This window comes from Belonocnema kinseyi, chromosome 4, assembly GCF_010883055.1.
Source record: "Belonocnema kinseyi isolate 2016_QV_RU_SX_M_011 chromosome 4, B_treatae_v1, whole genome shotgun sequence".
Classification (NCBI taxonomy): Eukaryota; Metazoa; Arthropoda; class Insecta; order Hymenoptera; family Cynipidae; genus Belonocnema; species Belonocnema kinseyi.
The window spans coordinates 121,872,140-121,896,921 of NC_046660.1; the positions used below are offsets into that span (position 1 = coordinate 121,872,140).

General features: G+C 33.0%; 1 protein-coding gene across 1 annotated transcript in view; it reads right to left on the reverse strand.

Moving 5' to 3' along the window:
• The window catches only part of LOC117170589 (delta(3,5)-Delta(2,4)-dienoyl-CoA isomerase, mitochondrial), a 93,175-nt gene that overhangs the window by 22,797 nt on the left and 45,596 nt on the right, over positions 1–24,782 (reverse strand). Inside the window, exons 2-6 of the mRNA XM_033357445.1 lie at positions 17,792–17,936; positions 17,602–17,690; positions 16,530–16,657; positions 16,149–16,429; positions 15,942–16,068 (exon numbers count right to left, since the gene is read on the reverse strand). Coding sequence (XP_033213336.1) covers positions 15,942–16,068; positions 16,149–16,429; positions 16,530–16,657; positions 17,602–17,690; positions 17,792–17,936 — 770 coding nt within the window. The remainder of the gene's footprint in view (positions 1–15,941; positions 16,069–16,148; positions 16,430–16,529; positions 16,658–17,601; positions 17,691–17,791; positions 17,937–24,782) is intronic.

Genomic DNA, 24,782 nt, shown 5'->3' on the forward strand with positions numbered 1-24,782 from the left:
CATGTATATTGAAAGCGAAGAAAATTTCAACTCAAAATGTGCAGAATTGGAGAAATATAAAATGTAGATCCAGAAAAAGGAATAAAAAAAGACCAAAAAGACCCATTTTCAAGAAACATTCACATCCGAATCACAGCAAAAAACAGGCACCCTCGACAAAACAGTTGCATTTTCAACAATATAGACAGACCATCACTTGTGAAGAAAATGTCAAGCCGTAAAAACTTGTTTTTCTGACTCAAGGAGCCTCAAAACGTCGAAATTTCATGAAATTCGCGGAAGTCATTTTTCGCATAAAACTCTTCTCATTATGGATGAGAATGTGATGAAATAATCATGGGGCCTTGAAAAAGCAGCGTTTTTCGCCTCTTGACTTTTTTCCATATCAAGCTTTTTTTGCTTCAAATGTACATTTTCGTTTGGTTTTTTGGATTTTGAAAATCCTTTAATTTTGGTAAGTTTGATTTTATCAAAAAAAGTTATTAAAGGCAAAGTCCAATTAAATCCGACCAGTCTTTCGAAAGTTATCCGGTATACAGACAACAACGACGACGCCGGGCAGACAAACAGACCCCGACGTAAAAACTTGTTTTTCTGACTCAAGAAGCCTCAAAACTTCGAAATTTGATAAAATCCGAAAAAGTCATTTTTCATAAAAAAAACTAATACCTTCTCATTTTGGATGAGAATTTAAAAATTATCAACAAGATTTGTAAAAAATCTTTCAAAGAATAAAATTGTCCCGTAAGTTAGAACTGAAAAATTACTATTTCAAAAAAATTAAAGTTGTTCGAAATATTGAGCTATACTCGCGACCGGAACAAATCGAGAAAAAAAGTAAATTTGAAAATTGAACTGCAGTTCGAGTATTAAAAATTTAACAGTGCTTGATTTTACAAGATAATTCTAGATCTGTTCAAAATGATATAATTTACATATTTTAACGTTAAAATTTGAACTAATTTAATTCGAAAGCCTTAGTAGTGACACAAGTGTAAACATTCGAATTGATGGCTTCTTAAATGAACGCCTTTATTCAATTTCAAAATCTTTTTGAAGTATTATTTCAGTATAAAATATTCCATTTTTATTCTATTTAGTTTGGAAATTAAAAAAAAAACAATTTTCAATAGTAAACAATTTGAAAAAGAATTGTCACAATTTCAGAGTGACAAATTTAAACTTTGAATGTTACAATTATAATTGTTTTATTTTTTTTATCTGTATTTCCAAGGTAAAAGTATTTCATTTTGATTTTTAAAGAACAGGATTTTACAAAAATGTTAGGAAAAATGGTACTCAGTCTAAAAGACATTTAAAAGTTCCGAAAAGTTTTAAAAATAATTTAAAAAGATTTGAAATAATTTAAAAGAGAATTGATACTTTTGATAATTTAAAAATGTTTTGAAATGTTGACCTTTTATTTTGAAAAATTACATAATTTTAAGAGGAGGTATAAAAATATGGCACCGCTGAAAAAATCTCGAAAGGGATGAACGAAAAATACCAAAAAATGAAATCTCCGGCACCTGAATAATAATTTTATAAAAATTGTATTAAAAAATACATTAAAAAACACGTGTGCTTTGAAAGAAAAAAATGTTCTGCCTAAATTTTCTTCGTACCCACATAAGAACATTTTTGAAACAAACTTTGCAGGATTCAATTCAACAACGATTTATATCAAAATTTATTTTTATTATTTTTTCATTTAAAAAAATTAGATTTTTCAGAACTTTTTAATATTTTTTTCAAATACTATGCACATTTTCAAACAAAATTTTTCATACAGAAGTATATATTCGATTATTGTATTTTCAATAAATAAATAATATTTAATAAATAATTTTTTGAATTGTTTAAATTCATGAATTTTCTAGTTCGGATATTTTATAATTCAGCCATTTTCTTTACGGATTTGTCAAATTCGGTAATATCTTATTGTCCGGAATTTTATTTATTTTATTTTTCGTGAATTCTCCAATTCGACTTTTATAATTTCGGGAATTTTATTCTTTGGTTACCTTTCAATTTACGAATTTTACAGTGTCGGGAATTTTATTTTTCAGGATTTTTCAGTCGCTTTTTCCGAAAAATAAAATTCCCACATCACTGTAAAAATTCCGAAATTATAACATTGCCGAAATATAAAAGTTCCGAATTGGAAAATTCTCGACAATTTTCAATCTTACATAATTTGAGAATTGCCGACAGAAAATTTCCGAATTATACAATATCCGGGCTAGACAACTCCCTAATTTGAACAATTAAAAAATAGTTTGATAACAAATTTTTTTTTTAATAGAATAATGAAATACTTATATCAATGAGGAAACTTTTTTAATGTTTAAAGTTTCTAAAAATTATTGTTAGAATTTAAAATAACAATAATTGATCGAATGTATTTTTGAATAAAAAACGATGTTTGAAAATGTGCATTGTATATTTGTATATTACAGAAAACTCTCGCAAAAATAAAATTATTATTTAAAAAAATCAAATTAAGAGTCGCGTTAAATTGGTCTAAATTAAATCCTGTAAAGTTTGATTCAATTGAAGCTCACCTGTTTTTAAATTTATGTTGTATCACATTTTTATACAATTATTGTTATTTTAAATTAAAACAATAATTTATCAAAATTAAACATTGAACAAAATTTCTATAATAAAAATATTTGATTAGTGTATTTGTAATAAATAAATAATATTGACCACAAAAATGTTTTCTCAATTTCTGCAATTAGGGAATTTTCTAGTTTGTATATTTTATCATTAGACAGCATTCGGCCTGAAGTTTTATTATTCGGGAATTTTCAAATTCGATAATATTGTAAACTGTCCAGAATTTCATTATTTTAGAATTTTTAAATTCGGGATTTTCATGTTTCAGAATTATATAATTTCGGGAAGTTTACAGTGTCGAAAATATTTCAAACATTTTAAAAAATTTATAAGATTGTAAAAAAGTCTGGAAGATTTTGAGGCATTTTTTTGCAGAATTTTACATAAATTTTACGACAAAATGGGAATCATTAGAATTATATATAAAAGTTCTGAAAAACTTAAAAAATAATTTGAATTATATATATTTCGAGTAAGCTGTAGTAATTATAATAATTTAAAGTTTATTTTAAAATATATTTTATGGACCATGATATTTTTTATAAATATGAAAATGAAATTCTGTTCGTCTAATTTTGTTTGCCAATGCGAAACGTAATCTGGCTTGGAACTGCCGTATTAACATCTAAAAACCGAAAGAACAATTTTCATATCACTTGGAATTATAATTATATTTTTATAAAAGTCTAAAAGAATCCATAGAAATTGCAGACCATAAAAATAAAAAATAAAAATAAATAATATTAAAGAACTATATACAGACAATATATAGAATGAAAATTATAAGTAATAATTTTAGAAATTTTGGGAAATATATAAAACCGTAATATAAATTATTCATCGACTTTCATTTGTGGTATTTATTAAAATAACCATGTTTTGCAAAGTTATAACTTATAAATGTAAAAATGTTTTAATCGACAATTTACTAAATTTACTTTCAATCCAAATGGTTCTTGTCCGAGCTAAGTAACCATTAGTGCGCCTCGAGGGGCCTACTGTGAGTTGCTTACAGCGCTCCAAGTGGCTGTTGTCGAAGGGTACTATACCCAGGGAGCGGTGGGTAGAGGGGAACTGACAATTTTCGCCGGGCGCGCCGTCTATATTTATCGCGGGTAACAAGTCCGCACCGCATCTACGTTTATAATATCTTGGACACGTGCCTTCTTCTTCTTCGTGTTCCTCGTTGGCGCTATACCTGCTTTATAAAAGCTTTGTACTTCCGGCCATAACCAAGTTGAAGGGGAGTGAAGTCCCCTGAATATTAAAACAAACAACGTCGGGCAGAGCCCAGCTGCGCCACCTCAGGAGAGATAGTGCAGTCAGCTCGCTTTCCGGACTATTGCGTAGCAAGGCGGCAAAATTCGAATGTACAACCGGCAGATTACTCCGCGCTAGAGGATCCGTTTTTCAACGAGATCCCCTGCACGGGGCAACCCAGCGAGCTTTGATTGTAATTTAAATTTTCAGATTTGCTTTTTTTAAAAATTTAAATATATGGGACGCGATCTTAAATGAAGGGTATACTAAGATTTGATATGAGCAAAATGAAGGAGGGCACTTGAGAAGTTTTGAAAGAGCTCTTAATAGGTCTGTTCTCTGTGTTTCAAATCTGGGACAGGCCCAGAGAACATGATCTAAGTCTTCATCTATTTCAGGGTTGCAGGGACAACCTCCAGTAGTAATAATATTTTTTCGGGCAAGGCTAGCATTTAGAGAATAATGGTTACTCCTCATGCGACATAGCGAGACTATCCATTCTCTTGGGCCGTTAAATAAAGAGAACCAAGGTCTATTTCTATATTTATAAAAACGCTGGGTGTATAAGACACCTTTGTTTTTACCTATTTCTAAATAATAGTTGTTACAAATTTCATCTAGAGATTTCCGAGCGAAGGAGAAAAAGTCGAAAAAAGGGAAGGGTATATCAAGGAGAGTGGCATCTTTAGCTGCTGATTTAGCTGCTACGTCTGCCGCTTCATTACCCGGGATACCTTTATGACGAGGGATCCAAGCTAAAGTTACCACGCATTTAAGTTTATTCAAGACAGCCAGGCGATTCTTAATTATAAATATTAGGTAGGAATTTATAGATCCAGGATTATTGGTATCTACACTTTCTAGGAAACTTAAAGAATCTGTGAATATAATTGATTTATCAAGATGGTGACTGATTATGTAATCAAGAGTATATAATATTGCTATGGCTTCAATTGAAAAAATACAAGCAAAGTTAGATAATTTCCACGCACGCGTGACTTTTTCTTCCGGGCACACTAAGGCACAACCTGCTGTGGACTCAGTCATCGATTTTGAACCGTCTGTGTAAAAGTGTAAATAGTCCTGGAACTGGCTATTCACAAGGTCTTTGAAGTGATTTGTAGGAGAGGGGCTATTATGGACAAGTCGGCCTATTCCTATATTGATATTAGGGGTGAAGAGCATGCCTTCATAGGAAAATTCATACATAGGATGAATTTATGATCTACGAATCTCATGTTTTAAATTTGTTACTTTTTCAAAAGCATTCAGAAGGACGAATTGATTGAAGATATGAACTTTTTTTTCTCTATTAACCTGATCCCAAAGAGAGAGTAGCATATCTGGAAGCGGCTGGTTCAGGTCTGCAAAGGTTATAATAATATATTTTTTAGCCAAGAAGGAGAATCGTTTCTTAAAAGGTGGCTCACAGCATTCTACCAACCTAACGTTAACGAGAGTTGTGAGACGCGAAGTTAAAAACATGAGATCCATATTCCAGGCTGCTTCTTATGAGGGAGACATAAACCATCCTAAGGATGTTTGGGTCTGCACCCCACCATGTACCACTCAATACTTTAAAGATGTTAAGGATTTTTCTTATCTTATCGCATAAATAAAGGAAATGATATTTGAATGATAAGCTAATGTCTAGAATAATTCTGAGAAATCTGACGTGAATCGAGGGGGGAAATAATAATGTTATTTAATGATAAGGTATATGATGGGCCAGATGTATCTAGGTTCTGTCGGTTGAAAAAGACCAGTTTGGTTTTTTCTGGACAGAGCTCCAGATTCCTTTGTCCTAAAAAAAAGCAGGGTCGTTTAGGCATATCTGAAGGGATTTGATGCGTACGGTTGGGTCAGTAGAATGACAAAGAATGGAGATATCACCAGCGAACTCTATGATAATGCAATTTCCCGAGATTAGACGGTGTATTTCTCTGGTATAAATTCAATAGTTAATTGGACTTAAAAAACAACCCTGAGCGAGTCCGACTGTACTGCGTCTAGGGCCCACAAGTTCCTCGTTAATTTTGTAATAGATGTTTTTGCAAGAGGTAGCGTTGTAGATAAATCTAGCCATTTGTCGGGGAACACCAATCTCTTTGAGATCTTCAGTTAGAATTTGGGGAATGCACCTTTCAGATCCAGAAACAGGCCAGCCACCACTTCACTATTTGCGAAACCCGAAAAAATCTCTGATGAAAAAATATCGAGGTTATCAGCACAGGATCTTCTCTTTCTAAACCCAAATTGAGTAGGGGAAAGTATATGATTATGCTCCACGTACCACGAGAGTCTGTTGTAGACGAGCCTCTCCATCAATTTAAGCAAATATAAAGCTAAAGCAATTGAACGGAATTTTCCTGCTGATGATTTAGGGACAAAGAGGAGAGTTGTTTTCACCTCATAAGGAAGCTGAAGTAAAATGTTATTATCAATTTTGTCTAAGCCAGGAGGGGATTTAGTTTTTACTGAAGTTAAGGCAATAGAAAGTTCAGCTTCCGTGAATAGGGCCTCTAGGAACTCGTTCTTCGGAAAGTTTTCAGGGAAGGAGTCGAAGAAGTTCGTTGGTGGAAGCATTTCTTCAGCCAGTGAGTGGAGTTTTTGAATCGTCTCACTATCTCCTGAACAAGATGCATTTGCCGGTTGAGTGCATTTGTTCTTAAAACACTTAACGACTCGCCAAACTCTTGAGATCGGTGTTTTCCTATCTAGGGTCACACAGAATTTCCTAAAGTTGTTTCTACGAGCCGCGTTCAATGTGCGTCTAGTATTAGCTTCTATTCTATTTAGATTAATGTAGTTAACTTCATTTCTACGCCTCCTGTAGGCCGCTACTTTCTTCAATAGCAACGTCGTAGTCCGCATCCCACGATGGAGCAGGGTCAAATGTTTTATTTTTATTTTTAGAGTGAGTTAAGTTTTTGGGAGGGCTTGAGGGAGAACTAGCCGCAGTAACTGCTTCATCCGCACTTTCAACGAAAGCCTTATACTTGGATAAACAATCAATGTCCGGAGAATTTAAAGTTTCGTTTTTGCCCTGAATGGATTCCGAAAGGTTATTAGAAAAGGAGACCCAGGCAACTCGCTTAAGATTGTATTTGTGAGAAATGTACAAAGCTATTGGGGTAGAGATACCAAGACTGGATACCACTGGAAAGTGATCACTTCCCAGACTCATTCCAAACTCTCCAAGAGGTGATGTTAAAGAGGTTCTGAGACACAAAAGTTAGGTCAATTATTGAAGGGGGCTCTCTGGTCTAGTGCGATAGTTGGGTTCACCTGTGTTAAGGGGAATAAGATTCGTATTATCAAAGGCAGAGCATAGTTCCAAACCATTTCTGCAGTTATGCGAGCTTCCCTATAATGAGTTGTGGCAGTTAAAGTCTCCAGCAATAAACAATGAGCTAAAGTTAAGATTTTGAATTGAATTAAATAATTTAGTCCACGTCTCGGACGATATATAGGGAAACGATCAAGAGTTCGCTTAGGGAAGTGTTAATTGAAATTGCCGAGTCTCCAGACTATTTTCAATATTAATGATGGAAGTGACTTTAGAGAATATAATTCCCCTTCTTATGGCAATGGCCAAGCCACCCCCGATATTACATCGCCTGTCTGCTCTGATGATATTGAAATGTTTGATTTTAAAATTTGAAGTTGATTTTAAAAATATTTGAGACAAATGTATAATATCGAATTCGTCACGGATATTTGATAGGTCGCCTTGTTTATTCAAGGCTCCCCGGCAATTCCATTGGGCAATTCTCAACCAATTAAGCTGAGCCATCAATAGCGAGTAAGGATTAAGAAAGAATGTTCACACAGTGCAACACTTTATTTAGAAAATTTTGTCTTTTCTCTGTTTTGAGGTAACCCGAGACTAAAAGTTCCACTAAGTTCATCAGAGAAGACAGGGTTGCACTGATGATTGGTGATCTGGTTGAGTCAAACTCCATGGTATGGACGGGGTCAGTAGGGGTAGGAGAGTTGAAAGGGTTGTAGGCAGGGTATGGAGGAGGGGATAGGGAGGGGAATGGAGAAGTGGGGGGAGTCATAGGCAATATATTTGTATTATTTTGTTTGTGGAGAGCAAAACCGTTTGTAAAAAAGCTGGGGATTCGACCATTGTTGTGGAGATGTTAGTACGATGAGTTGGCGTTGGATCCTGTTCGCGAAGATTGTTGAGAATGCCCACCCGTGGGGGCCTGTATGGGTTTCGGATGAACTTCTGTAAGTTTCCATCTAGGTTGTGTAGAGGGTTTCGATATCTGTGGAGTCTTAGGGGTTGCCAGAGTTTGTGAGTAATGTGGTTGTTGAGGCTGTAAACGGGGGCCTGAAAAGGAGGGGGTGGGGGCGTCATTAAGTAATCAAAATCGATTTGGAAGGGGTTATTTTAGTTTCCTGTGTGGCAGGATCTATGGTTTTTAGGTTAAGCCGAAGCCCTCCAGTGACCTTGGTCTTGCCTCTCGGAGGGCCACGACCTCAAGATTCTCAATTATTTCTGTATCTAAAATTTCATGAGTTACGCCACGGATTACACTCTGGCACGTCAAGGGACAAGGGTAATAAGCCCTTCTATTTTATTGGGGATTTCTTCCAAGAGCACATTTGCTGCTAGTGAGGTTTTTGCCATCACTCTTAATTTGCCGAAGCCACTGTTACGGACATCGTTGATTAGGCCTAAAAAGTGTTTCTGAAGCAGACGACCGCACGTGTCGGCAGCAAGATCTTTTTTAACCTGCTCAGAGTTAGGGTTACGTTGGACTATAATAGGGTATTCTCCCTTTTCGAAATCACTATAGCGAAGAGAAGGAGAATGTTGGGCGTGGGGTCGTGGATTTGAGCGGTTTTGGGTATTATGCGCGGATTGGGCAGACATCTTGCTCTGGCCGCGATTATCAGGCTGGCTTTTACGCTTCTTAGACTCTACGGGGTGAAAATCATTATCATCCTTGTTCTTAGAGAACATTAGAGAGTTCGCGCCCTTTTTAACATCTTCGGTAAGATTTTCAAACAGGGGATTTGTTGACTCTACAGGCCCTCCCTCCTTTTCTGCCAGATTCTCATTGCTGGAGGCCATGCCTCAGCAATGTTAAAAAAAGTTATGTCAGTTAAAGGGACAAAACGGGGCAAACATTACGCGAAAGGTCGAGCACGTGGTTCGCACTTTAAAAATAGTGGACACCGGTCAGTGACCGTAAGATACTTACCGCAGATCCCAGGCTTGGTATATTAAACCACACCTGGGGATAATTGTAGCTCCGTACGTAAATCGACAAGAGCCAATTACCCTTTCAAAATTACACTTGTTATATCTTTAATAAGGATCGGTACACAGCTCTATAAAGTGAGACTATACAGAAGCGCATCCGTCTTCGACCGTGGTCTCTACCGGACTCCCGGTAAAACACGTGACAGTGCAACCACCAATGCGCATGTGCGCGGAACTGCCCCTCGATATCCATTCGTGTCAAACATTAACGAATTCTTGAGCGCTCGTGGTTCCACCTCTCCTTACCAAACACATAGGGCTATACCACTCCTTACCATGATCTAATAAATACATGGTCTAGCCACGCGCAAGTAAAAAAACCGAACCAATAAGAACCCACTGCTTAATTTCGCCATCTTGGATAAGTAAGATGGCAAACATAGGGGAACTTAATATACGGATTAACTATAATTTTAGGTTATGTGTTACATAAGCACTTTCTGCGGACAAAAAGTGACATATCTGTGTGCGGGAAACATGGAAAACCGGGAAATGACCGGGAATTTTATAGGACTGTGGAAAACCGGGAAATGACAGTGAATTTATTTCTTGACCGGGAATTTCACAAAATTTTTAGAATAAAAATTTTGTCTAACTTCGATTTCAACCGTTTTTAAATAATTTCCTAAATTGAAATTTTTATAAATTATTATATTATTTAGTTTTGAATGTTTCATTCGAAAAGCTTTCACTTTAAAAATTTTCCAGTTTAGATTTTTAATTTTTCAGCATATATTTTTATTTAAATAATTTTAAAATACAGTTTTAAAGGTTAAAAAAATTAGAAGTTTTTAAAATCGAAGATTTTTTTATATACAACAGGATGGCCGCCGGACCGGGAACTTTACGAATTTTCAGAAGAAAAATCTGTCCACGTTCGACTTTAACAGCTTTCAAAATAATTAAAGTGCAGTTTTGAGGATTTAAACAATTAAAAATTAAAAGCATTTGAAGTTGAAAATTTTTGATTAAAAAAAAGGTTTAATTTATCAACTGTCAATATAAATAAATAAATTATTTTAAAAATTCATCTGTACTCTAAGTATAGAAATCTGAACAATAATTGATTTGACCAAACAATTCTATATCCGTTCAAAATTTGAAAATTTCCAGATTGTAACTGTTTCAATCCGAAAGTCTTGATAAGAATTGAAATTAATGTATCATTTATTTCGATAATTTTATTTTTAAATATAAATTTTCATGATTTATCAATGATATATTTGTCATTCAGAGTTTCAGGTATCCCTTTATATAATTTTTTATATTAAATTTAATAAATAACTTTATTAATATATTACTTCTATTAATTTTTTCAGCTATTAAAAAATGTAAACGTGCGTTTCACTATTTTCAACTTAAAAATAAATCCATAATAATACAGTCATAATTAAAGGTTTTTATTGAATTAAAAATCTTATGAGTCTAAATTATTTCATTTTTATCCCATTTAATTTAAAATTTCTTAATGTAGAAAAAGAATAAGTATTTAATATTTAGCAATATTTCACTGTTCATTTAAGACGAGTAAATTAAAACCTAATTTTTACAAGAAAACAATTTGAAACTGAATTGTTTGACATAGAAAGCTTTGAATCTTTACATTTTCAAAGAACTCTTGATCTTTTAGCGTTACAATTTTAATTTTTCTATGTAAAAAGTGTTTAATTTATAAGTGAAATTCTTTAATTTTGACGCATAAATAACAATTGAACACTTATTTATCGTAAAAAAATATTCTTAAACAATAATTACAATAATTTTCCAAAGTGAAAAATCATTTTCAATTTTCCTAAGAAACTTAAGAAAAATTTTATTTTTTTTTGTAGTCTTTCACAATTCTTTAAAAAAATTCTACATTTTTTGTTTGATATCTGCAAAAATCTAAGTTTTATTTTAAATTAGGCCATAAGTATTTCAAATTATTTCAAGTTCTAAATTTAATTCGAATCTTTTTAAAAATTCTAAATAGCTCTTAATATTACTCTAATATTTGTAAATTATAAGTGTTCTGTTGTCATTTATAAATGAAAATTTCATTTTCTTAATTTGTAGGATTTTCTAAAAGTTATCAAAAAAAGCAACAATTCATTTTAAAATATATTTGAAAGTTACAACAAAAAATTGAAAAATGATTTTGAATTTGGCAACATTTAAAACCACTTCTAGATTTTTTAAGATTTTGAGATAAAATTTTTAAGCTTTTGAAGGACGCATAGACTATTTAAAATAAAAATAATTTAAGGCACTAAGAATGGTGGTTCTAAATTTATATAATTATGAAAAAAAATGTTGTAAATAATTTTTTTTTTGCTTTTTTTATAATTATTCAAGTTTACGACCAGACCCACCTTTCTTAGTGCTTCTTATTTATTATCCCGAATTTTCAACTTGATATGGAGTTTCGTGTGAAAATAAGTTGGGAAATAAGAAAAGTGGCGGTAAGGTAGGAATCTGGTCACGTGACCCACTCGTCACATGACCTTAACTTCTAATTTAAAAGATGTTAAGTTAAAAAAATTATTTTTCAATTTTTAATGTGTATAGCTTAAAATTACTTGAAATAACATAATTTGGTAAACTTTTAAAGTTCATTGCTTGATTCTTTAATTTATAATATTAAACATGTTAACGTGGATTTATATTTTTGAAACTAATCTCAATCTTTGAACTCTATAATTGATAAAAGTTCTACGTTTTGCAGTTTATTTGCATTTCACTTAAAACTGTTCACTTTAAAAGTGTTAGTACCTTCCAGTTCATACGTGTAAGTTATTGAGCATTTGAATACACCATTTTTTAATTGAAAACTTTTAAAATTCAATTTTAAAAGTTTGGAATTCAAGGGTTCCACTTTGAATGCTTTAAATTGTTGTTTATTTTTTATTACTTTATATGGAAAAATGTTTAGAATATAGTTTTATTTTTTAAATTTCATTGGCCGTGAAAAATGTTAGCGAACCGGGAAAAAACCTGGAAATGACCGGGAATTTTTTTCTTCGATTAAAACGGCGAACTTGCAGTGCCCATGACATAAAAAAATGATAATTATTATGTTTTATTTATTCAAAAACACTTCCTTAATTTGGAGGACGATGTGATTGAATGATATTCAATATATTCAATATTTATTTATAATTATCGATATTCTTGTTCTTTATTGTTTTTTAAATTTGTGTTGCGTTCGTAATATAATTAATATATTAAGGGTGGAAAGGGAGAAGATGGCAAATGACCATTTTTTTGAAGTGGATTTTTTTTGTGTAACAAAATAAGAAACAATTCTAATACGCATCGAGGTAAAAGAATTGTTTTAAACTCGTATTTTTGAATGGGATTTTTATCTCCATTAAAAATAATCTTATGACATTCACCAAAATATCTCGGGTGGTCTCACCATCTAAAAAGTGATAAATTATATATTTTTTTTTATTAAAACGATTTTCAGAGACCATAAAAACTTAACCTCAAAAGTAAAACTCAGTTTTCTCTGAATTGAATGACTTTTTTTTATTAAACTTTTTCCCTCTATATTCAGTAACTCTACGTATATCTGTGGTGGTACGTACATTTATTTTGATTGATTATTTCATTTCTTATCACTATCTCAAGCCGAATAAGACAGTTTAAAAAAAAGTGTTAACCCGATTCGGAGGCGAAATTTCATTTTTTGTAAATGGCGATATGAATTTGACGAAAATTTTTACTCCTGTCAGGCACAATTTTCATTTTGTTAGTTACTCCCTCTTGCCTTTCCACTTTTTAGATATAACATGAAATCACATTGCATCACATTAAAAACGTCTTTTATTCTTGGCAGACTGTTCAAAATTACAATAAATGTTTGCAAATCCCTACAATATTGTATACATTTACACATACGTTTTATATGTAAATTCAGAAGAATGTCCAAATTGTACCACATGACAAATTATTGTCTAATTAATGTAAGAATAATAGGTCTTACTTTCAATCCAGATCAAATACAGATCTAAGAAACTTTTCTGTAAAATTTACGGATTCACGTAATTCTATTACAAACCTCTGTAACTTTTACATATATATTTCTGAAAGAATTGTCCACCTGAGAATTATTCATTCACTGGCAAACGGAGATATTTGAAATAAAATTCATTATCATAAATATCAACAATTTTATATACAGTCGAACCTCCATAACAATATAAGTGTCGCGCCAGTTTGAGAGAAATCCCAAAAATCGTCTGGGTTGCTCCAGACATTTGTATTAGTAAAGTCATACCTAAAAGAAGACCAGGTAGGGCATTACAGTTGGGGCGACAGTCGTTGGAAAATCCCAGAGACTGTTTTTGGGGAAAGCCAGAGACTGTCTGCGCTCTATTGACTGTTTAAAGCCTACGCAAAATTATGATCTCAAATTTGAAAAGTTCGAGTTCGAGTTATAGAGGTTTTTTTTACATGTGTCCGTATAAGAATGTCAAGGGACCAGGGCAAGAGTTCGAGTTAGAGAGGAATTCAACTTATGGGTGTTCGAGTTATGGAGGTTCGACTGTACTTTTAATCCTTCTCATTCAGTAATATTTACAAACTTACATTCTGGTCTGAATATAATTTATTTCCTTATCAATGTTTTAATATATCCATTGAAAGTTCATTTTAAATTTATTCTTTTAATATTTTCCAATATTTCTTCCTACATACTGATTTTCCTGTAACAGTTCGCCGTACAGTCTTACGCGTCAAACTCAGACTGCGCGGTCAAACTAACAAACTGGTGGAATTAAGCGGATGCGTGACTTGAACGAAACAGGGCCCTCAAGTGGCTAAGCCATGTGTTTATTAGATCATGCTCCTTACTATTTCCTCGTGGTGATCATTGATCGAACATTCATCTGTTTTGTTTTCTCCATCCGTCAAAATTCCTCGCGGGCCAGCTCACATTTAACCTTATATTTTTAGGGTACTAAATCTGGCCTTGTTTTTTTCATTTGTTCATTTATGTTGAGGGGTGGGATTTTAGTTGTTTCTTTCATGATTTTGAGCCGAGGAACGACGTGCCTGCCATAGTCGGAATCAATGTCCTGCAGGGGGACTCCGATGCTGCTTCGAAGTCGAAAATCGAAAAAACCTCTCTTTCTATGGCTACACGTTAAAAAAGAGGTCTGGTCGATTCTCGACTTTCGACACGGTATCGGAGTCCCACTGCTTGAAACTGAAAGCCCTCTACTGACGGCAGATTCAATTATAATTTACAACAATTTGCTGCGCGTCCTCCTAAATCTCAAGATGGCTGGCTCGACAAAATCAACACTACCCAACCGATAGAAATCTCTGATTATATTCTAAAGATTCTCTAGGGTCAGAGAAGCTCAAAGAAATTTTCCACAGGCACTCAGGTAGATACATTTAAAGGTCCAGGTAGCTCTTTTATATGTTTTAAAGGCTTTAAAATGTCCTTTCCGAAATTGAAATAGAAATACGATCATAAATAACAAGCAGAGAGGCTAAAATTGAAATAAGAATTCGATCATAAATAACAAGCAGAGAGGCTATATCATAGAGTAGCCGACACGATTAAAATTTAGAAGTCGATTTTTTAAATTTCATAGTTAACAACTTAAAATACAATAATTCGATATCTACGGGTTTCGATGACTTTAGATATAATAATAATAATAATTTGATATAATATAATAATAATAATTTGAAGAGAAATTTAAAAAGGGAGAGTCGGGTTAACGACGGCCAACTACTGTAAATAACTCTGCCCGCCCCGTACGTGACGAATAAGAAAGGAACACTATATTACCGTCGCACCACTCTTAAAAGGACCACTAAAAGGACCTTGAAAAGGATCCAAATCTCTCAGACTATCGCAGAGAGTAAATCATTCAAATTGCCTCTGCTTATAGACTTGAATGGACCAGGCTATTTTGCTTGAGAATACTCAGAGATTTCTAATCGGTAGGGTATCAACAGCCTGTTGAAAATAGTTTTTGTTGCTAAACAATCGGTCCATTCTTGTAAAAAGACTATCAAAAAAAGATGTGCCAAACACTCTTCTGGAAGATTTGATAAAAAATTCGACTTCTCTGCTCATCGGCAACGTCTGAAAGGCTAGAAAGCGTGTCTCGATTTTTCGTTTGAAGGATTTGCGTTCGCGAGTTTGACTTTAACGTGATTCGAAGCAACTGAAAATTTTTCTGAGCTTCCAGAATCAAAATAAAAGTTTTTTTTTAAACATATATTTTTTTTAATTGATGCATCTTAAACAATATAGCCGGCACGTTAGTCGCAAGACGGTCGGGCGGGCAATATTTCCAGCAACGACGCATACACCGAGCTACGCATGTGCTTGAATAGTGGTCCTGTCACTCGGACTACGTGCCGGCACATAGGGTGGCATCGTGCCGACTTTTTGTTATCTGGATTCCAATAACTAAAACCATAAAGACATGGTTCAATGAAATTCTAATAAGCTGAATCATTTTTCCCATATAGTTTTAAGCGTGTAACCGCCCGCATTACTGGCAGTCAAATATACATCTTGGGTTCCAGTATTGTTAAAAAATTGTAGGGTGGCGGCCCTTTCCCTCCCTGGAAAGTGCGAAAAACGTTTGGGAAACGCTGTGGTAAAGGACTATCTTAACACTAACTTTTCTGAGGACCTAACAATTTACACTTTACACCAATTTACACTTACCAATTTACACTTACGCCAATTTACACTTCTCTTCGTTATTGCTTAAAGTGCAGCATATTTAAATAAAATAATTCATTATTATTAGCATAAACTCACAATGTGATCGAGTCCCTCCTGAACTGTATGATCCCTTGAGTAATTCAAACTGATCTTGGTTCCCTGCACGGCCACGGGACTTGCATTTGCTATTTGCTCAGCAATATCTAAAGCTGCGGCCATCAACCTAAAAAATAATTCAAATCGTATATAGCTGAATATATTACTGTTTTAGCGACTCCACTATGCGGATAAATAAAAACTTACGAATTCTCATCGTCGAATAATTTGTTAACAAAACCGCACAGGAGGGCTTCGTTGGATAGAAACTTCCGACCTGTATAAGCTAGTTCTCGTATCAAACTGCTACATCCTATAATTTTCGGTAATCGTTGTAATGTTCCGACATCGGCAGTCATTCCTAATTCAACCTCCTTAATTTGAAACCATGCATTTGAAGAACAATATCTCATGTCAGCTGCACACAACATATCAACTCCTCCCCCTACACTTGCCCCATGTGCTGCTGCAATTACTGGTTTCGGACACTGTAATTTTTGTATTTTGTAATTAATTCCATATAATTTTTAATTTACAATAAGAATTGAATTTGAGTTAAATAAAACGATCTGAACAAAATTAAGAAACCTGTTCTATGGATGTCAATGATTCCTGACACAATTTTATTTTCTTTTCTAAGAATTTACATTTTCGGGCAACATCTTCGTGTTCTCCTAATCCCTGACCAAAGCTTATTGCACTTTCCAAATCTAAGCCTAAAAATTAAATAAATCCACATAACATTTCTATGAGATGAATGAAAGTAGAAAATAATTAAATCTTAATTATCTAAGGAAGTTTCCACATGTGACGCAACACCAGTTGATACCCCTCTAATTTCTACATACGAAATATCAATTTAATTTTATATAATCGTCAATTGTACAATGAATATTAATGAAGTACGATACTCGTATGTGAACCCTTTTTTAATTTAAAAACATAAATGTTTGTTCATTTGAGAACATTGATGTAATTGAAAGATTTACTTAGACGGGAGGTTAAATTCACAAATTAATTAGACGGAAAGACTTCGAAACTACTCAAGTTTTTGGTTCCGATATTAGTCTTTAATGTATCGAAACAGATATAAATTTTATTTTCTGATCAGAGAAGCGTCACGTATTACAAAACATTTCCGATCCTCATCCTATGTGACACTTTATGACATTAGGGCGACCCTCTCCCCCTTCAGAGCATCACTTAATATATGGATTGTGGAAGCTCCCTAACTGCAAGTAGTAGATCGACATTTTTTATTTACGTGTTAAATTTCTGCATAGTATTAGAGAATATATTGTGGGCGTACGCATGAAAAGAACCCTTATAGGCGATTTGAGTTATATATAGAGCTATATAACCGGATAAATCCCCAGAATTTTAAGCCTAAGATGAACCCAATAGATTAAAAAAATGAGTCGTGTGGGCATTTTTGAAGCTGGAACTTTAAAAATTAACATGAAATATAACTACTTTCGGTTACTTTTAAGACATAAGTAGAGTAGCAGTAAATTCAGTATAGGTGCTAGTATTATCCCTTTCTCAAACACGGAAATAATAATATTGATCTTGACTGAGAAAAACGCGAATATCCTCTAAACTAGAACTGATCGCAACGGCCCTTTTCACGTGGACGTCCACACTAAGATTAATGTCATACCAGCACAAAAAGCCTTTCCAGCACCTGATAGAATAATAACTCTACAGTTTGCATCATCAGCTAATTCTTTAAAACAGCAATTAATTTCTCTGGAATTTAATAAAAATAAAAGTGATTAAAAACTATGTCTGAAAGGACCTTCTAGTCAATATTTTAGACACTATAATAATTATTAAGAAACTGTACATACTGCCACATTGTTTCATTCAAGGCGTTCAGCCTTTTAGGCCTATTTAACTGGACACTATATACAAATGGCTTGGAAACTGTAACAGCAAGTGTTTCATATAGCTGTTTTCCAGTTCCTACACTGGATAAATGTTTCATCTGGGAATCTGAAATTTTAGAATATAGTTTTAATTTCATCGACGTATAAAACTAATTTAAAGTGTGGAATAATCTCTTTTGCATTAACCATTTTTTTCTACTTTTAATTTGATTTAATGTAATTAAACAGGCCCACAGTAATGAAATTTACAATTATCTCGATAAATGTTTGACTCTAAAATCTAAAAATGTTTTTAAAAGTTTTAAATACCATACACAATGAGATAAGAAAAGATAAATTTAATAAAAGAAAAGATCCTTATTATAATATTGTATGTATATTACACTGACCAACAAAAATAACCTATGTCTATATTAAATGCGACATACAATTTCAAAAGTTGGTGGTTTATTCTGAACAAATCTGTTTAGATTATTATATTTTAAAAATAGAAAAAGGAAAAATCTAAAAAATCGTACATTTCTAAAGTAAAATAAAAAAAAAACGACCAAAAATTGAATTTGCTCTATTTTAATTAATATATAATTTTTTTATCGTAAGTTATGACGGAATTTATTCTTTTTTTTTTGCTAAACAATAATCTGAAAAGAAATTTAAATTGAGATAATCCATGATTGAGATTATTATACAACATAAGCACCCATGTATCTGAATGAATACAGGGGTATATGATTCTATTTTGGTGACCAGTGCGGGTAAAAGCTACCACGGAGTTCTCATTCAGCCCCTTGACCCTGTCGTCAGGGGGTCCATTGCTTCGGCCGCTTCGAGTGTTGGTGCACTCGAATTGTATGGGACAATGGGCAAGAAGCTTGAAACAGTTCTCCCATGAAAAAAAACGTGTGATTTAAACCGACAAATGTGTCTGTGTGTCTGTCTGCATGCCTCTATGTATGTCTGCCTGTGAGCACGATAACTTTTGAAAAAATTAATCGATCAGATTGCCCTTTGGTACACTCGCTTAGTATCCTAAACTAAAGGTTAAGTTCGTTAGTCAGCCATTTTGGATAAAAATTCAAAAAGTGGGCACATTTTGAATATTTTTGAGACACCTTTTTTCAAAATTTACAAATTCTCTGAACGGTTATTCATTGTATTCAAAAAGTCAAACAATTTATCCCAATGACTTTTGTCAAAAAATCAAAAATTACCAGAGTTATAGCATTTACAAAATTCCAAAAAACACACGAAAATGAACATTTATGCCAAATAACGCGCGATATGAAAAAAAGCCAAGAGAAGAAAAATATTGCTTTTTGAATACCCTACGAAATTATCATAACAAAATTTTTTATTTAATTTTCTTGAAAAATCCAGAATTGAAATTTTGACAGCATACAAAATAATGAAAAATCCAACAATTATATTTTTCGGCCACACTGTGCAAAATACGTTAAAAGATAAATATACAAAAACTGTGCATTTGAAAAAGATCTACAAATTTGTTTCTAACCACTTTTTGATAGGATGCGTAGTTTTGGCTTTGAGCATGAAAAACGTTTTTGTCAAAAGATACAAGTTTTGAGACACGTAGTTTTTGTTTTATTTATAAAAAAACATTGAAAATACAAAAATTCCATTTTTACGCCTCTGCCAGAAAAACAACACGAGCTATATAGTCAAAACTGTGAACATATGATCGTGACGAGTGTACCAACACAACAAAACAAAAAATTTAAAACTTGAATGTACATAGCCCGCGAAAATTGAAAAGCCACCTTACTTTTTGAAAACACACCTCGTATATATATGTGTGTGTGTGTGTGTGATTGTGTGTGCATATATACATAAATTAGAAGTTAAAAAACGGTAAGGCGGCTCAGTAAAATGTCAGGGATTAACTCGAGTGCGAAGCACGAGATATGTGATGAGAATGCGTTCCTTAAAGCCGAAGGAGCTTTAACAAAAGAGAATTCACAATCACCAAATTACTGTTGTCGATACTTTCCGTTTTAGTTTTAAAAAGTCTTTGTAAAAGTGAAATATATTTCTTATATTTCTGCATAAAAACATAGGGTAATGAACCCATTTTTTGGCAGGTTAAGGCAAACTTCAGCCTTTGAGAAAGAAACTATCCTACCGATAGAAATCTCTGAGTATATTCTAAAGATTCTCTATGGTCAGAGAAGCTCAGAGAAATTCTCAGCAGGCACTCAGGTAGATATATTTAAAGGTCCAGGTAATTCTGTTAAATGTTTTAAAGGCTTTAAGATGTCCTTTCCGAAATTGAAATAGAAAGACGATCATAAATAACAAGCAAAAAGGCTGAAATTGAAATAAGAATTCGATCATAAATAACAAGCAGAGAGGCTATATGAATAGAGTAGCCGACACTCAAGGGTCCTTTGTTAAGCTTTCGGATTAAAATATTTTAGTAGACTTTTTAAATTTGATAGTTAACAGCCTAAAACATAATAATTCGGAATCTACGGGTTTAGATGATTTCACATATCTAACTTTTTTTTAAGTGCTTAAAATTGGAATTAATACAACGTTTCTTGTAAATGGAATGAGATACGCCAAAAAAAGACAACATTTTTTAATTCAACTAGAAAATTGTATATTAGTATATGAGTTATAATTATAAATAAGTATAATGAGAAAATTCATCAATTAAAAAAAAAGTGTTAATAATTTGAAGAGAAATTTAAAAAGGGAGAGTCGGGGTTAGTGACGGCCAACTACTGTAAATAACTCTGTCCGCCCGGTACGTGACGAATTCAAAAGTAATATTATAATAACGTTGCACCACTCTTAAAAGGACCACTAAAAGGACCTTGAAAAGAACCCAAATCTCTCAGACTATCTCAGACACTCAATCTTTTCAAATCGATTCTGCTTATACCCTCCCGAAAGAAATCTCTGAGTTTTCTTTAGCGAAATAGCCTGGCCCATTTGAGTCTATAAACAAAGTCGATTTGAAACAAAATAGTCTCGGAGATAGTTTGAGAGATTTGGGTCCTTTTCAAGATCATTTCAGTGGTTCTTTTAAGAGTGGTGCGACGGTAATATAATGTTTCTTTTGTATTCGTCACATACCGGGCGGGCAGAGTTATTTACAGTAATTGGCCGTGGCTAATCCGCTTTCCCTTTTTAAATTTCTCTTCAAATTATTAACACTTTTTTTTAATTGATGAATTTTCTCATTATACTTATTTATAATTATAACTTATATACTGATATACAATTTTCTAGTGGAATTCAAAAATGTTGTCTTTTTTGGCGTATCCCATTCCGTTTACGAGAAACGTTCTATTAATTCCAATTTTAAGCATTAAAAAAAAAAGTTAGATATCTGAAGTCATCGAAACCCGTAGATTCCGAATTATTATGTTTTAGGCTGTTAACTATGAAATTAAAAAAAAATCTACTTCTAAATTTTAATCCGAAAGCTTAACAAAGGACCCCTGAGTGTCGGCTACTCGATTGAAATAGCCTCTCTTCTTATTATTTATGATCGTATTCTTATTTCAATTTCGGAAAGGATATTTTAAAGCTTTCAGACCATTTAAACGAGCTTTCTGGACCTTTAAAAATATCCACCTGAGTGCCAGCGGAGAATTTCTCTGAGCTTCTTTGATCTAAAGAATTTTTAGTATATACTCAAAGATTCTTTTCGGTAGGGTAGTCTCAAATGGGACAGGCTACTTTGCTAGAGAATACTCAGAGATTTCTATCGGTAGGGTAATGTCAAAAATTGTATGTTTGATAAATGTAATACTTATATGTGCAGTGCTAATATAATAGGGTATCAAATTCTAAGCTTTATTCGCCTCAATATATATTAGAAACTTTAAAAATAATTAAAATGAGCTCATTAGCCTAAAAATTCAATTCTTGGCAGGGTTGACGAAATGCTTGGCAGGGATGACCCCAATTATTTGCACCCTAGTCATATGAAGATGACATGGTGAAGGAATCAGATTAAACTAAACTTTAATAGTATCACTATGAAGTGAATAGTTAAGATAAACATTATTTATCAATTATTTTTTATTTATAAACAAATATTCTGGCTTATTTTACTTAATTATCAGCATCTATCTAGTCCAAATTTAGAGGTTGTGATCCTTGGCTTCTTTTGACTACTTTAGTAGAATTAATAGAATCGGCTTTTTTTCGAAAATGGATTTTCTTTTTTTTTAGTGTCTTTAGCTTTTAACTTTCTTTGTTTAATAATTCCTTTAGCAGTATCAATACGATCATTAATATTTGAAGATTTTTTTTTAGTTCAGACTTTTGGTTTTCTAACTTTTTTCTTTTTCTATCTTCTTGGGCTTTTTCTAAAATTTAATTTCGCCGTTTTCGTTTATGCTTTTTAGCTTCCTTAATCTTAGTTTTATTTATTTTTTTCAATTGATTTTTTCTAATTCCTAATCCCCTCATGCCTGCGATGTAAAATCATAGATGCCTGTTGCCTTCCTTTTCATTTTGGCGTTAGAAGGAAATGCAAATAATCATGCATATTTCCGTTTTTTTACACATTTTAAAGCAATTTCTTTTACGTATTAGGTTGGAATCCCTTTTCGTTTCAATTCTACAGAATCTTGTAATGTTTCATCAATTGCATTCTAACCGGAAAACTGGTTACAAAACATTTCTTTTCTCTCTACACTATTTAAATCAGCCATATTATTATTTAACACATTTTCCGAAGTGTTAAAAATTAAAACCGAGATTCTATTTCTGTATGTAAATCAGGCAGTAATTTTGTTGGACAGACTAGTTGTGAGTGATACATTAGACTGATATGTAGTTAAGTCTACATCGCCAAATTGCGAATTTACTCTTATTTCTGAATAACATATATCACTAAATATAATTACTTACTTAATTCTTTTAAGTACCACTCCAGTAATTTACTTTAAAATCTTGTTTTTACCTTTAATTCGGTTTTTCATTCTGAATTTTACAAAACAAGAAACGAACATAACCATACTTTTTCCGATTGCCAAAAATTGGCACCTCCTATTATTTAATAAATAAATTGTAGTTAAATCTTACTTATTTTCTTATCAAAATTTTTAACATTTCCTCGAAATGTGCTTAAAAGAAAATAGTCACTTCCATTAATTATAACGTTGCTTGGGGTAAATTGAAAACTGCAATTATCTAAAGATTTTCTTTAGCTAACCTGAAAATTCTTGGCAAGCTGGAAACAAGGCTGAATTTTGTAATTTTAGAACACATACATTATTGTTCAGCATAAGATGAATACATATTACTACAAAAAAATGTCTGCACTATTAAAAAAAATATAAAACAATTTGCTATTTTTCTCTATTCTCTTATTATTTCATAAAATCTAATCTAAAAATAAATCTAAAAAATAAATCTAATCTAAAATCTAGAGAATGTGGTAAGGATGCGAAAAGGATGCATTGGGGAATCTTCGAAAAAAATAGTCCTTCTTTAAAATAATAAGAATTTCAGTTTCAGTTAAAGGGTAGTGACAACGAATATCACATTTTTGTGCATATTAAAACTTTCTTCGAAAGAAAGAATTTGATCTTTTTTTTTTTATTACTGAATCTTTAACAAAATAAATTTTCAACCCAATAGCTGAATTTTTAACCCAAATGATAAATGTTTAAACAATATGAATAAACTGCTATCAAAACAGATAAATCTACGACAAAAATGAAAATAGTTACAGATACAGTTAAACAAAATATTCAATTAAAAAAACTGATTTTCAATTTAAAACAAATCATTTTTAATCGAAGAAAAGAATTTTCAACCAAAAGGATGAAATAATTAGCAAGAAGATAAATATTCTACAACAAAAGCTGACTTTTCAACAAAATACATACATTTTCAACTGAAGAAGATAAATGTTAAAAGCAAGTGAAACTTTTCATATTACAGGATCAACGTATAAAAAGAAACTTTACATTTTTAACAGAATTTGCAGAAATTCACCTCTTGAGGTAAGTTTTGTTTTTCAACACTATTATTTGAAGCGAGTGAGGTTTTAGCAAAAAAAATGCAATTTGGGATCGGGCAGGACCAGTTACTGAAATTACTGATAAACAGTGAGGGGAAGTGTACTCGGGAGTGTTATCTCAAAAGGGAACGCAGTGAAAAGCCTGGAAAGTTTTTGGAAGTATTTGGACATCCAGTGCGTTGTAGAGGTTAGGAAGCAAATTGTTTTAGACAAACAGCAAGTGCCGGGAGGCCCCAGCAGGGGGCAGCAGGGTGCATTCCGCGTAACACAAAATGGACGTTTTGCCGCGGCAAATTTTTGAATCGAAAATGTCGGACCCGCAAAACGTTATATCAGGTGTAATACCGGCCAACAACAACAACGGCAATGCAGAGCAGTGGAAACAGGAAAATGAAAATGCAGGACCCGACCAAGAGGAAAGCGACGCGGATCAAGGGGATAAAAAGAGGCCACGGGGCTGACCGAAAAAAGACTTTGCATTTAATATGGGGGGCAGGAAAAGTGCAAAGATCATGGAGCAGTTCTTAGAAAAGCAAAAGGGGCGAGAACCAACGACAGAGGAAAATTCAAATGAGCAGGGCCCTTAAAAAAAGAAGAGAGGTGTTAGCTCGCTCACCAGTAGCGGAAAGAAAGCAGAGTGCCAATAAAAAAACGGGGAAAAGGGGAGTGATGGGGATTCGGAAAAGCATAAAAGTGAAAAGTTAGTGCAATTACCAGAAAAGTTGTGTCAACCGATGGAATTGAGAATAACGCAAAACAAGGGGGCAGTGGATTAAATGATACGGGAGGAGAAGAAATAGCGAAGGAGGGAGGTGAGAAAAAAGGACTGAAGAAAGATTAAGTAAAGCTGAAAAGGAGTCGTATTTAGAAACCATGATAGAAAGGAAAATGGTGAGGTGATGGGAAAAAATATCAAACCGGAACTGGAGGATATAAAGAAGAGAC